Source organism: Oncorhynchus mykiss, chromosome 23 (assembly GCF_057628025.1).
Source record: "Oncorhynchus mykiss isolate SJ-2025 chromosome 23, ASM5762802v1, whole genome shotgun sequence".
In the NCBI taxonomy this organism is placed as follows: Eukaryota; Metazoa; Chordata; class Actinopteri; order Salmoniformes; family Salmonidae; genus Oncorhynchus; species Oncorhynchus mykiss.
In genome coordinates this window covers 14153829-14166196 of record NC_143044.1, presented here as the reverse complement: position 1 = coordinate 14166196, position 12368 = coordinate 14153829, and the positions used below count along the sequence as shown (strand labels likewise).

The 12368-nt window shown below is 39.3% G+C and overlaps 1 protein-coding gene across 1 annotated transcript in view; it reads right to left on the bottom strand.

The window, feature by feature from the left end:
- The window catches only part of LOC110502464 (protocadherin-15-like), a 98963-nt gene extending 95429 nt beyond the window's left edge, over positions 1-3534 (bottom strand). Inside the window, exons 1-2 of the mRNA XM_090218050.1 lie at positions 3526-3534; positions 2817-2957 (exon numbers count right to left, since the gene is read on the bottom strand). Coding sequence (XP_090074176.1) covers positions 2817-2957; positions 3526-3534 — 150 coding nt within the window. The remainder of the gene's footprint in view (positions 1-2816; positions 2958-3525) is intronic.
- Between the last annotated feature and the right edge of the window lie 8834 nt (positions 3535-12368).

The window sequence follows — 12368 nt, the reverse complement described above, 5'->3', positions numbered from 1 at the left end:
TGAAGGCATTGCTAGGGTGCGAATCACCAAATTACTTTCGACCTGTGGCCCTAATGCCCCTTCTGGCCAAATGCATGGAAAGGGTTGTCAGTAAACACCTTACCCTGTCCATAGAAGATAAACTGGACCCGTTACAGTTTGCCTACAAGGTACAGAGGGGGACTGAGGATGCTACCCTGACCTTGGTGAAAATGGTGGCTAGTCACATCCAACATGCAAAATCCTATGCACAGATTTTATTTATTGATTTTAGTTCAGAATTCAATACAATGCAAATACACACACTGCTGAAACGACTACTGAGTGAGGTTTCCATCCACTTCAGAATGCCCATGGCCAAGAAGAACGTGTTCAAACATTCATTCGTTCTTTGTGCTGTTGGACTACTAATGCAACGTAAATTGTATCAGTATGTACTTATCTATCCAGTGCAGTTGGGACAGTGGTCAGTTATGAGTGAATGTATCAATGTCCTCTATGTTTTTAATGTATACAATATGATGGACTGACTGCTTTAAATGTGTATGATGTGAGAATGTATGTGAATGTGATCCCTTTATTGTAAGGTGATGCCAAAGAAAACTGTCCATCCTGTATGGACAATCACGTTTTATTCTACTCTATTTTAGTCTATTCTAATATATAATATATTAATATAAAAATATTAACAACAAAAAAAATCTGTTATAGCCAATCAGTTGTGTTGTGACAAGGCAGAGTTGGTATACAGAAGATAGCCCTATTTGGTAAAAGACCGAGTCCATATTATGGCAAGAACAGTTCAAATAAGCAAAGAGAAACGACAGTCCATCATTACTTTAAGACATGAAGGTCAGTCAATTCGGAAAATGTCAAGAACTTTGAAAGTTTCTTCAAGTGCAGTCGCAAAAACCATCAAGTGCTATAATGAAACTGCCACAGGAAAGGAAGACCCAGAGTTACCTTTGCTGCAAAGGATAAGTTCATGAGTGCACAGAGTAAACTGCCTGCTACTCAGGCCCAAAAGCTAGAATATGCATAGAAGTAGTAGATGTGGATAGAAAACACTCTGAAGTTTTTAATACTGTTTGAATGATGTCTGTGAGTATAACAGAACTCATATGGCAGGCAAAAACCTGAGAAACAAATCCAACCAGGAAGTGGGAAATCTGAGGTTTGTAGGTTTTCAAGTCTTTGCCTAACCAATATACAGTGTCTATGGGGTCATATTGCACTTTCTAAAGCTTCCACTGGATGTCAACAATCTTTATAACCTTGTTTCAGGCTTCTACTGTGAAGGGGGAAGGAATAAGAGCTGTTTGAGTCAGAGGTCTAGCAGAATGTCATGTCAGGCGCGCGGCCGTGAGAGTTAGCTGCGTTCCTTTTAATTTCTAAAGACAAAGGAATTGTCCGGTTGAAATATTATTGAAGATTTATGTTAAAAATATGCTAAAGATTTATTCTATACATCGTTTGACATGTTTCTACGAACTGTAATATAACTTTTTTGACTTTTCATCTGAACTAATTGCTCGCGCACTGTGCATTTGGATTACTGGGCTAAACGCGCAAACAAAAAGGAGGTATTTGGACATAAATGATGGACTTTATCGAACAAAACAAACATTTATTGTGGAACTGGGTTTCCTGCGATTGCCATCCGGTGAAGATCATCAAAGGTTAGTGATTAATTTTAATGCTATTTCTGAGTTTTGTGACACCTCTACTTCTTTGGAAAATAGCTGTATGTTTTTCTGTGACTTGGCGCTGACCTAACAATCACAAGGTGTGCTTTCGCCGTAAAGCCTTTTTGAAATCATACACTGTGGCTGGATTAACGAGATGTTTATCTTTAAAATGGTGTATAATATTTGTATGTTTGAGGAATTTGAATTATGAGCTTTCTGTTGTTTTGAATTTGGCGCCCTGCAATTTCACTGGCTGTTTGTTACATGGGACGCTAGCATCCCACATATCCCAGAGAAGTTTTAACAGCCTCAGAAATTGCATCCCAAATAAATGCTTCACAGAGTTCAAGTAACAGACACATCTCAACATCAACTGTTCAGTGGAGACCGCGTGAATCAGGTCTTCATGGCTGAATTGTTGCAAAGAAACCAATATGAAAGTACACCAATAATAAGAATAGACTTTCTTGGGCCAAGAAACACAAGCAAGGGACTATAACCAAAGAAAATGATCTCGGGAGGTAATGCGATTGGCTTTTGATGGTGAGATATTCCAACAAAAGGACTTCCTGTACATTAGCACACATTAGTGTTTTATTAATCATGAGACATCCCCTCCATCTCTTTGTTTCCTGGAGAGGCCTTTGTTCCTCTCTAAAAATGAATGGAGTACCCACTGGTTGTATGGACAGGGACAATATATCCGGAGAGAGACAGAATTACGTAAAACAGAGTATGTTACAGTCCCTTATCTCTGGAAGGAGATCGTCGTCCTGAGTTTATCAATTTTATTGCCCAAAGACTGAACATTAGTGAGTAATATTCTTTGATGCGGTAGGTGGAATGCATGCCTCCTGAGTCTAACTAAGATCCCACTCCTGCTCCCTCTTCTCCGGCGGTGACGTTTTGTAAAATCACCTGGGGCTAGCTTGGGGAGTCCAAACAAAGGATCTAGATATGGGGAGTCGAATTTCTGGTGAGTGACCTTCAATTTAATATCCCAAAGTTATTTTTGGCTGTAGCTAATAGTACTAGAAACGTGTGAGCAAATAATGTAAGAAATAACATCAAAATAAACTAAATCATATGTTGGTTAGGAGCTAGAAACAGGGCAACCGTGTCTGTCGACGCATCATCATCACCACCTACCTTGAAGGTGACACTGGGTTGTTCGTTGAGGTTGACCTTGGTGATTATCCTCCCAGACTCCTCCTCGACATCAAAGATGCTACCGCTGTAAGGTGATTGGTCATCTTCCACTCTGTAACGCACTAGACTGGCCGGAGTGCCCTGGGCCAGAAACACAGGACCAAGACAGACATGTTAGATGAGTGAACTCCTCTATTTTAACCTTTTATATTGTATATTTCCATAGGGGACATAATAAATAACATATACTTTTTTATTACACGCAGGAGTAGGTCAGAGTAGGCACAAAGAGGTAACCATTTCAACAGCAGCTTGGAAAGCAAACGTATTCCCAATTCACCTAACCGGGTCGTGCACCTACAGCACTTTCATAAACTATTCATACCCCTTGACTTATTCCACATTTAGTTGTATTACAACTTGAAATCATTATGGACAAAATAAATACAAATCTACACACAATACTCCATAATGAAAAAGTGAAAACTGTTTTTTTTGCACATTTATTTAAAATTAAATACAGAAATATCTCATTTACATAAGTATTCACACACCTGAGTCAATACATGTTAGAATCTCCTTTTGAGAAAATTACATCTGTGGGTGTTTCTGGGTCAGTCTCTAAGAGCTTTGCACACCTAGATTGTACAATATTTGCCCATGATTCATTTCAAAACTCCACAGTCCTTAATGATGATTAAAAGCATACCGATAACATGATGAAGCTACCACTATGCTTGACAATATGGAGAATGGTACTCAATAATGTGTTGTATTGGAATTGCCCAAGGGATGACACTTTGTATTCAGGACAAAAGTTAATTGCTTTGCTACATTTTTTGCAGTATTACTTTAGTGCCTTATTGCAAACAGGAGGCTTCCTTCTTTTCATTCTGTCAATTAGGTTAGTATTGTGGAGTAACTACAATGTTGTTGATCCATCCTCAGTTTTCTCCTATCACAGTCATTAACCTGCCTTGGGTAGTGGGCAGTATTTTCACATCCGGATGAAAAGCGGGCCCAAAGTAAACTACCTGTTACTTAGGCCCAGAAGCCCAGGATATGCATATAATTGGTTGATTTGGATTGAAAACACTCTAACGTTTCTAAAACTGTTACTATTATGTCTGTGAGTACAACAGAACTGATATGCCACACCCCCCCCCCAAAAAAAATGTTCAGCCTACCACTGTTTTCAATGGCTGTCACTTTTATTATAATGTGAAATCCTCCCAGATTGCAGTTCCTAGGGCTTCCACTAGATGTCAACAGTCTTTAGAAAGAGTTTCATGCTGTTTTTTGGAAAAAGGAGCCAGAAATTTTTGTTTTTCTAGGTGGCTCCTATTTTGGCTGCAGTGTTTTCAAGCGTGTGGAAGAGAGCACGTTCTTTTGTATTTTTCTCCGGTAAAGACAATAACGATTTTCCATCTTAAATTGTATTGTTTATTTACGTATTAGGGAACCTGAGGTTTTATTATAAATGTTGTTTGACTTGTTTGGAAAAGGTTGTTAGTAATGTTTGGGATTCATTTTGTATGCATTTTGATGGAGGGAAACTGGGTGGATTATTGACTGAAGCGCGCCAGCTAAACTGAGTTTTTATGGATATAAAGGACATTATCGAACAAAATGACCATTTGTGATGTATCTGGGACTTTTTGGAGTGCCAACAGAAGAAGATCATCAAAGTTAAGGCATTTATTATATCGCTATTTCTGACTTTTATTGCGCACCCTCCTGGTTGAAATATGTTTTTCATTGTTTTGTATGAAGGGAGCGGTCCTTAGCTAATCGCATGGTGTGCTTTCGGCATAAAGCCTTTTTGAAATCTGACACAGCGGCTGGATTAACAAGAAGTTAAGCTTTATTTTGATGTATTACACTTGTGATTTTATGAAAGTTAAATATTTATAATTCTCTAGTTTGAATTTTGCGCTCTACAATTTCACCAGATGTTGGCCAGGTGGGAGGCTAAAGTCCCACCTGCCCATAAGAAGTTAAACTCTGTAATTGTTTTAAGTCACCATTGGCCTCATGGAGAAATCCCTGAGAGGTTTCCTTCCTCTCCGGCAACTGAGTTAGGAAGGACTCCTGTATCTTTGTAATAACTGGGTGTACTGTTACACCATACAACGTCGAATTAATAACTTCAGCATGTATAAAGGGATATGTTCAATGTCTGTTTTTTTGTTCCTTACCCATCTACCAATATGTGTCCTTTGTGAGGCCATGGAAAATCTCCCTGGTCTTTGTGGCTGAATCTGTGTTCGAAATTCACTGCTCATCTGAGGGACCTTACAGATAATTGTATGTGTGGGGTACAGAGATGAGGTAGTCATTCAAAAATCATGTTAAACACTATTATTTCACACATAATAAGTCAATGCAACTTGTTATGTGACTTAAGATGTTTTTTACTCCTGAATTCATTTAGGCTTGCCATAACAAAGGGGTAGAATAGTTATTGACTCAAGACATTTCAGCTTAATTTTGTAATTAATTTGAAAAATTTTGAAAAACATAATTCCCATTTGACATTATTGGTAATTGTGTGTAGGCCAGTGACAAAAAAAAATCTCAATTTAATCCCTTTTTAATTCACACTATATTTTTGTCAAGGGGTGTAGCTACATTCTGAAGGCACTGTAGGTCTTGAACATGACTCATGGTCGTGTTTGCCTGCTGAGCTATTTTATATCCGTTAGCTCTTTGTGCTAACATTGGTCTTGAGGTCTCAGGCAGTTACTCTCCATGCAAGTGAACTTTGACCAACTACCTCTGATACACTGTGACTACACAACATAGTTTTAGATTTACACATCTATTGGAGTTATATAACACCCCACCCATGTCCCCCATCCCTCCATCCACAAATCAAATACACTTAAAGTCATTTATGAAAGCTGGGACTTTAATATGACCCTTTGATTAAGATTAATCATGCTTCCAAATGGCTGATTATCTCATAACTATGTTTTTTAATGTACCACTTCAGAGTGCTATATTTTTTACTCCACCTTTTTTTCTTGCTGTTCTCTACTATAGGTTATACTTGGCCTTGAGACAGCCTATTAGGTTGTCTGTGCTGTAGAGTCAAACTGAACAGAATTGAGCAAATACGGGGTTAGATCCCTTGGGTGGTTTACTCACACAGATACATCTGCCAAAGATAGTGAGAAACGATTAGAGAGAGCTTGCTGATACGCTGAGGGGCATGAGTGTAGCATCCAGGCTATGTGTGTAGAATCAGGGGTTTATGTTACTGTAGATCCAAACTGAACATAATAAGGCAATAAACCAAAGGCATTTTTGTTAAGCAACTGCACACTGCACCTACCAAATATTGTAACAAAAGTGTAAGCATTCTGTCTGAATTATTTATTTATACAGCAGACACTTTCTGCTTAAACATTTCAGGTGAACATAGGGCATAGGCTAAGTATCTTGCCCATGCACAACCCATAAAAGCACACCATTTCAGATTACACCACCAGCCATATATTGTTCCCTAACATGTAAGGACATGCTCTGACCTTGAATTATCACTAAGGAGTAGAACCCGAGGCCATGTGGCTACTGCAGTGTGAGCTGAAAGGCCCTCAGGGTCAGAGATGGTGTGCCTACATAATATAATATTTTTTTAAATAAACGTATGTCCTTTCCCATTTCCCTCATACTATAAACTTTATTTGACAGGTCTCATATTGTTTCCATCACATCAGTATTCTATGGGCTTGCCTTGACGGTAAAATCTTACTCTCTTTACTAGTGCTTTCAGGTTTACAGCAGCTCCCCTTGTCTGACTTTTTGCTCACAGACCATAAATGGTTTATGCCTTCTGCTGGGGTAAACACACTCGGTCGTTAACCCTTTATCAGGCAGCTCCAGCAGTTGAGCTAATTTTGACAACCAATTGTAAATATAATTAAACAAATTAATTTTGTTTGGTATATTTTATCATTTCAATCAATGCCATTTAATAAAATGATCATGTGTTTTTTTATCGGACTCCCATAATTTTTTAAACATGCATTCAAAGATGGTTGAAACCAAGCCTCGTTTACCACACATTATTTGTACTAATTGTGTATAAAGTGGGAAATAGCAAATTTGTCAAATGTTGTTGATCTGTAAAACATAATTAAAGAAGATTAAATTACTAATGTTGTAAAAAAAAATAATAATTTTGATCTACCAGGCGGTATAATATAATATGATCTACCAGGCGGTTTGAGTTACCCAATTAAGGAATGCTATTAAGTCAAAGCCAGTGATAATGGACAATGGATAATTATTGTTATGGGGTTTTGTTTGCCTGTGCAGATAAACATTGCACTGGTATTATAAGCATAAACTGTAAACAGTTTATTTACAAGCATTTCAATATTCATATTTTGACCAAAATGTATCAGATTTGATTCATGCTTGATATCGGGCTGTATCACCGCCTGTACGGCAACTGCTCCGCCCACAACCGCAAGTCTCTCCAGAGGGTAGTGAGGTCTGCACAATGCATCACTGGGGGAAAACTACCTGCCCTCCAAGACACCTACACCACCCGATGTCACAGGAAGGCCAAAAAGATCATCAAGGACAACAACCACCCGAGCCACGGCTTGTTCACCCCTCTATCATCCAGAAGGTGAGGTCAGTGCAGGTGCGTCAAAGCTGGGACCGAGAGACTGAAAAACAGCTTCTATCTCAAGGCCATCAGACTGTTAAACAACCATCACTAACATTGAGTGGCTGCTGCCAACATCCTGACTCAAATCTCTAGCCACTTTAATAATAAAAAATTGGATGTAATAAATGTATCACTAGTCACTTGAAACAATGCCACTTTAATAATGTTTACATATCTTGCATTACTCATCTCATATGTATATACTGTATTTTATACCATCTATTACATCTTGCCAATGCCGCTCGGTCATCACTCATCCATATACAGTGCCTTGCGAAAGTATTCGGCCCCCTTGAACTTTGCGACCTTTTGCCACATTTCAGGCTTCAAACATAAAGATATAAAACTGTATTTTTTTGTGAAGAATCAACAACAAGTGGGACACAATCATGAAGTGGAACGACATTTATTGGATATTTCAAACTTTTTTAACAAATCAAAAACTGAAAAATTGGGCGTGCAAAATTATTCAGCCCCTTTACTTTCAGTGCAGCAAACTCTCCAGAAGTTCAGTGAGGATCTCTGAATGATCCAATGTTGACCTAAATGACTAATGATGATAAATACAATCCACCTGTGTGTAATCAAGTCTCCGTATAAATGCACCTGCACTGTGATAGTCTCAGAGGTCCGTTAAAAGCGCAGAGAGCATCATGAAGAACAAGGAACACACCAGGCAGGTCCGAGATACTGTTGTGAAGAAGTTTAAAGCCGGATTTGGATACAAAAAGATTTCCCAAGCTTTAAACATCCCAAGGAGCACTGTGCAAGCGATAATATTGAAATGGAATGAGTATCAGACCACTGCAAATCTACCAAGACCTGGCCGTCCCTCTAAACTTTCAGCTCATACAAGGAGAAGACTGATCAGAGATGCAGCCAAGAGGCCCATGATCACTCTGGATGAACTGCAGAGATCTACAGCTGAGGTGGGAGACTCTGTCCATAGGACAACAATCAGTCGTATATTGCACAAATCTGGCCTTTATGGAAGAGTGGCAAGAAGAAAGCCATTTCTTAAAGATATCCATAAAAAGTGTTGTTTAAAGTTTGCCACAAGCCACCTGGGAGACACACCAAACATGTGGAAGAAGGTGCTCTGGTCAGATAAAACCAAAATTGAACTTTTTGGCAACAATGCAAAACGTTATGTTTGGCGTAAAAGCAACACAGCTCATCACCCTGAACACACCATCCCCACTGTCAAACATGGTGGTGGCAGCATCATGGTTTGGGCCTGCTTTTCTTCAGCAGGGACAGGGAAGATGGTTAAAATTGATGGATGGAGCCAAATACAGGACCATTCTGGAAGAAAACCTGATGGAGTCTGCAAAAGACCTGACACTGGGACGGAGATTTGTCTTCCAACAAGACAATGATCCAAAACATAAAGCAAAATCTACAATGGAATGGTTCAAAAATAAACATATCCAGGTTTTAGAATGGCCAAGTCAAAATCCAGACCTGAATCCAATCGAGAATCTGTGGAAAGAACTGAAAACTGCTATTCACAAATGCTCTCCATCCAACCTCACTGAGCTCGAGCTGTTTTGCAAGGAGGAATGGGAAAAAATTTCAGTCTCTCGATGTGCAAAACTGATAGAGACATACCCCAAGCGACTTACAGCTGTAATCGCAGCAAAAGGTGGCGCTACAAAGTATTAACTTAAGGGGGCTGAATAATTTTGCACGCCCAATTTTTCAGTTTTTGATTTGTTAAAAAAGTTAGAAATATCCAATAAATGTTGTTCCACTTCATGATTGTGTCCCACTTGTTGTTGATTCTTCACAAAAAAATACAGTTTTATATCTTTATGTTTGAAGCCTGAAATGTGGCAAAAGGTCGCAAAGTTCAAGGGGGCTGAATACTTTCGCAAGGCACTGTATTTATATTTTCTTATTCCATCCCTTTACTTAGATTTGTGGGTATTGGGTAGTTGTTGTGGAACTGTTAGATTACTGTTAGATATTACTGCCCTGTCTGAACTAGAAGCACAAGCATTTCGCTACACCCGCATTAACATCTGCTAACCTTGTGTATGTGACCAATAACATTTGATTTGATGTGCTCTTCAACAAAAATGCAGCACAAAGGCCAAAATTAAGAGGAGTAGTAAAGAGGATATCGTGGTGTGTGTGTGTGTGTGTGTTTGTATGTCTGCACTCTAGGCTAAGCCCTCCTCCACCTCACAGAAGTTTGCTTCAGTGACCATGAACTAGAGTTTATCATAATGCACCCATCTACTTAAGCTTTGTAATTGAGCAATACATACAGTATATTTTCTACAGTAAAAAAGAGGTGACACAAAGGTGTGGGAGTGCGGGAGTGGGAGTGCGAAAGGGACTAGAAAACAGACAAACAGACAGACAGACTGACAGACAATACACATGCACAGAAAGGGAGAGATACACTGTATGACCAAAAGTATGTGGATAGCTGCTCATCGAATATCTCATTCCAAAATCATGGGCATTAACCATTTCACAATGTTCCAAATATCTCTTATGGTCGCCCCAGCGTGAGTGGTTTTATGCACATCATGTCAGCATGCACTCACTGTTCCAAAATGTGATTATTATGCAACAGGACAGTCAACACATGCTGCCTACTAATTATCTATAGGCTATGTTTCAACTTGTCAATTTCTAATTATTTTCGAAAAGCAGTTTGAATTGAGGTGTGTTCCGCCTCCTCATTAATTCACATAGAAGTAGCCCATTTCAGCGATGCAGACAATTTATGTTTGAGGCTTCACTCATGTTTGCGTAGATCAAGTATGCATATATTTGCGCAGTCTTGCAAGAATTCAAACATTTTCTTACTGGTGGTCGCTTTGCCTTTCTTGTTGTTTTCCTTACAAATAATAACTTTGGACACGTGTGCGTTCCTATCAAAGTAAGTGCCTTATTTTCTGTACAGTGGTTGCTCAACTAAACATAGAATAAGTTTCCTTATTTTCTGTGTATCGTGTTGTCGATTCTACTGTAGGTGCATACAGTATGTATGTATGTATGGAGCATAATGTATTTACAGTTTTATTCACATGTTTTCAAGTACTGGGGACATAATGCATTCCGATTATTGCGTATTTTGTAACGGACACCTATGATGTGTGTAAAATACTTTTTTGAAGGTTGTACTGATAATAATGAGCGAAGCTATTTGCCAGCTATGTGTGGCGCCATGTTTGTTGACATCATACAATGCATTGTGGGTGTCACGTAAACATCTGTCAGATCAAAGATGTTATAATGAGGTGAAAAATGGTTCCCTCATCTTTCAGGTAAACTTTCAGAAGCGAATGAAGGGAAGTGGATGATTGTAGACGACACACCCCCTTCAACATGCATACTATTAACAGACCAAACTAATCTTGTCTGCTCTTATCTTTGGTTGTTGCGAAGAAGAAGAAAAAAAAATTCCGGGCGTGCACAAACTACCCATCCCCGGGTTACTTTTGATTTCTAGAAAGTTTTTTACTCAATAATTTTGATCAATGGTGATGTGATTAATTTTAAATAGTACGTTTCTGTCAGTCGAAAGTTATACAAATATGACAACTTATGATAAGTCAATCTTTCCACTAAGACAAATGTAGCCTACATTTTCCAGTTTGGATGATTGTGTTATGCTGTATCTACTTCGGTGAATGTCTGAACATTGCATCCAAAAAATAAACTGGTCACATTCTGGACATAACTTTGTAAGAACTGTGTTTTTGCTAAATATATCTGTGAAAAAAAAGTCAAATGCTCAAATGCTGATTGTTGTGTCAATCGAAAATGGACGTTCTTAATAATCATTCTAATCAAGCTTTCTAATCACACTGGTTTGATTGTACGCAACAGGGACCACTACAGAATGATCACAGCCGTTTGTTGGCACGTGTGAAAAGGTTAGGCCCCCCCTTTCCTGTTATAACAGCCTCCACTCTTCTGGGAAGGCTTTCCACTAGTAGTTGGAAAATTGCTGGGACTTGCTTCCATTCAGCCACAAGAGCATTAGTGAGGTCGGGCACTCATGTTGAGCGATTAGGCCTGGCATCGCAGTCTGCGTTCCAAGTCAGCCCAAAGGTATTCGATGTGGTTGAGGTCAGGGCTCTGTGAAGGCCATTCAAGTTCTTCTAAAACCAATCTCGAAAAACCATATCTGTATGGACCTCACTTTGTGCACGGGGACATTGTGATGCCGAAACAGGAAAGGGCCTTCCCCAAACTGTTGCCTCAAAGTTGGAAGCACAGAATCATCATGAATGTCATTGTATGCTGTAGCGTTAAGCTTTGCCTTCACTGGAACTAAGAGGCCTAGCCCTAACCATGAAAAACAGCCCCAGATCATTATTCCTTCTCCACCAAACTTTACAGTCTGCCGGACTGCCCGATTGTGAAGTGTGATTCATCACTCCAGAGAATGCGTTTCCACTGCTCCAGAGTCCAATGGCGGCGAGTTTTACACCTCCAACGCTTGGCATTGTGCATGGTGATCTTAGGTTTGTGTGCAGCTGCTCGGCCATGGAAACCCATTTCATGAAGCGCCTGAGGAACAGTTCTTCCAAAATGTTAAGTTGATAAAACTCAAATGTGGACCCCTACACGGTCACAGTGACTCTATCAGTTTGTGTAATGACTACAACATCACTTTAAGCAACTGTATTCAGATAAATTAAGTGCAAAGATTTTGAGTAATGAGAGAACATAGGCCCCCTACCCTGGTGGGAACACAGCCAGCTGGAGGTCCTTTCATTCCAATCTCCTTTCATTCCAATGTCCTTTTCAAAAGACCCCCTGGGAGGGTATAACGAGTTGCCAGATTCGAGAAGTGTCAGATGAGGATTGTTAGGGAAAGCTGTATTGTTTTTGATGGACAC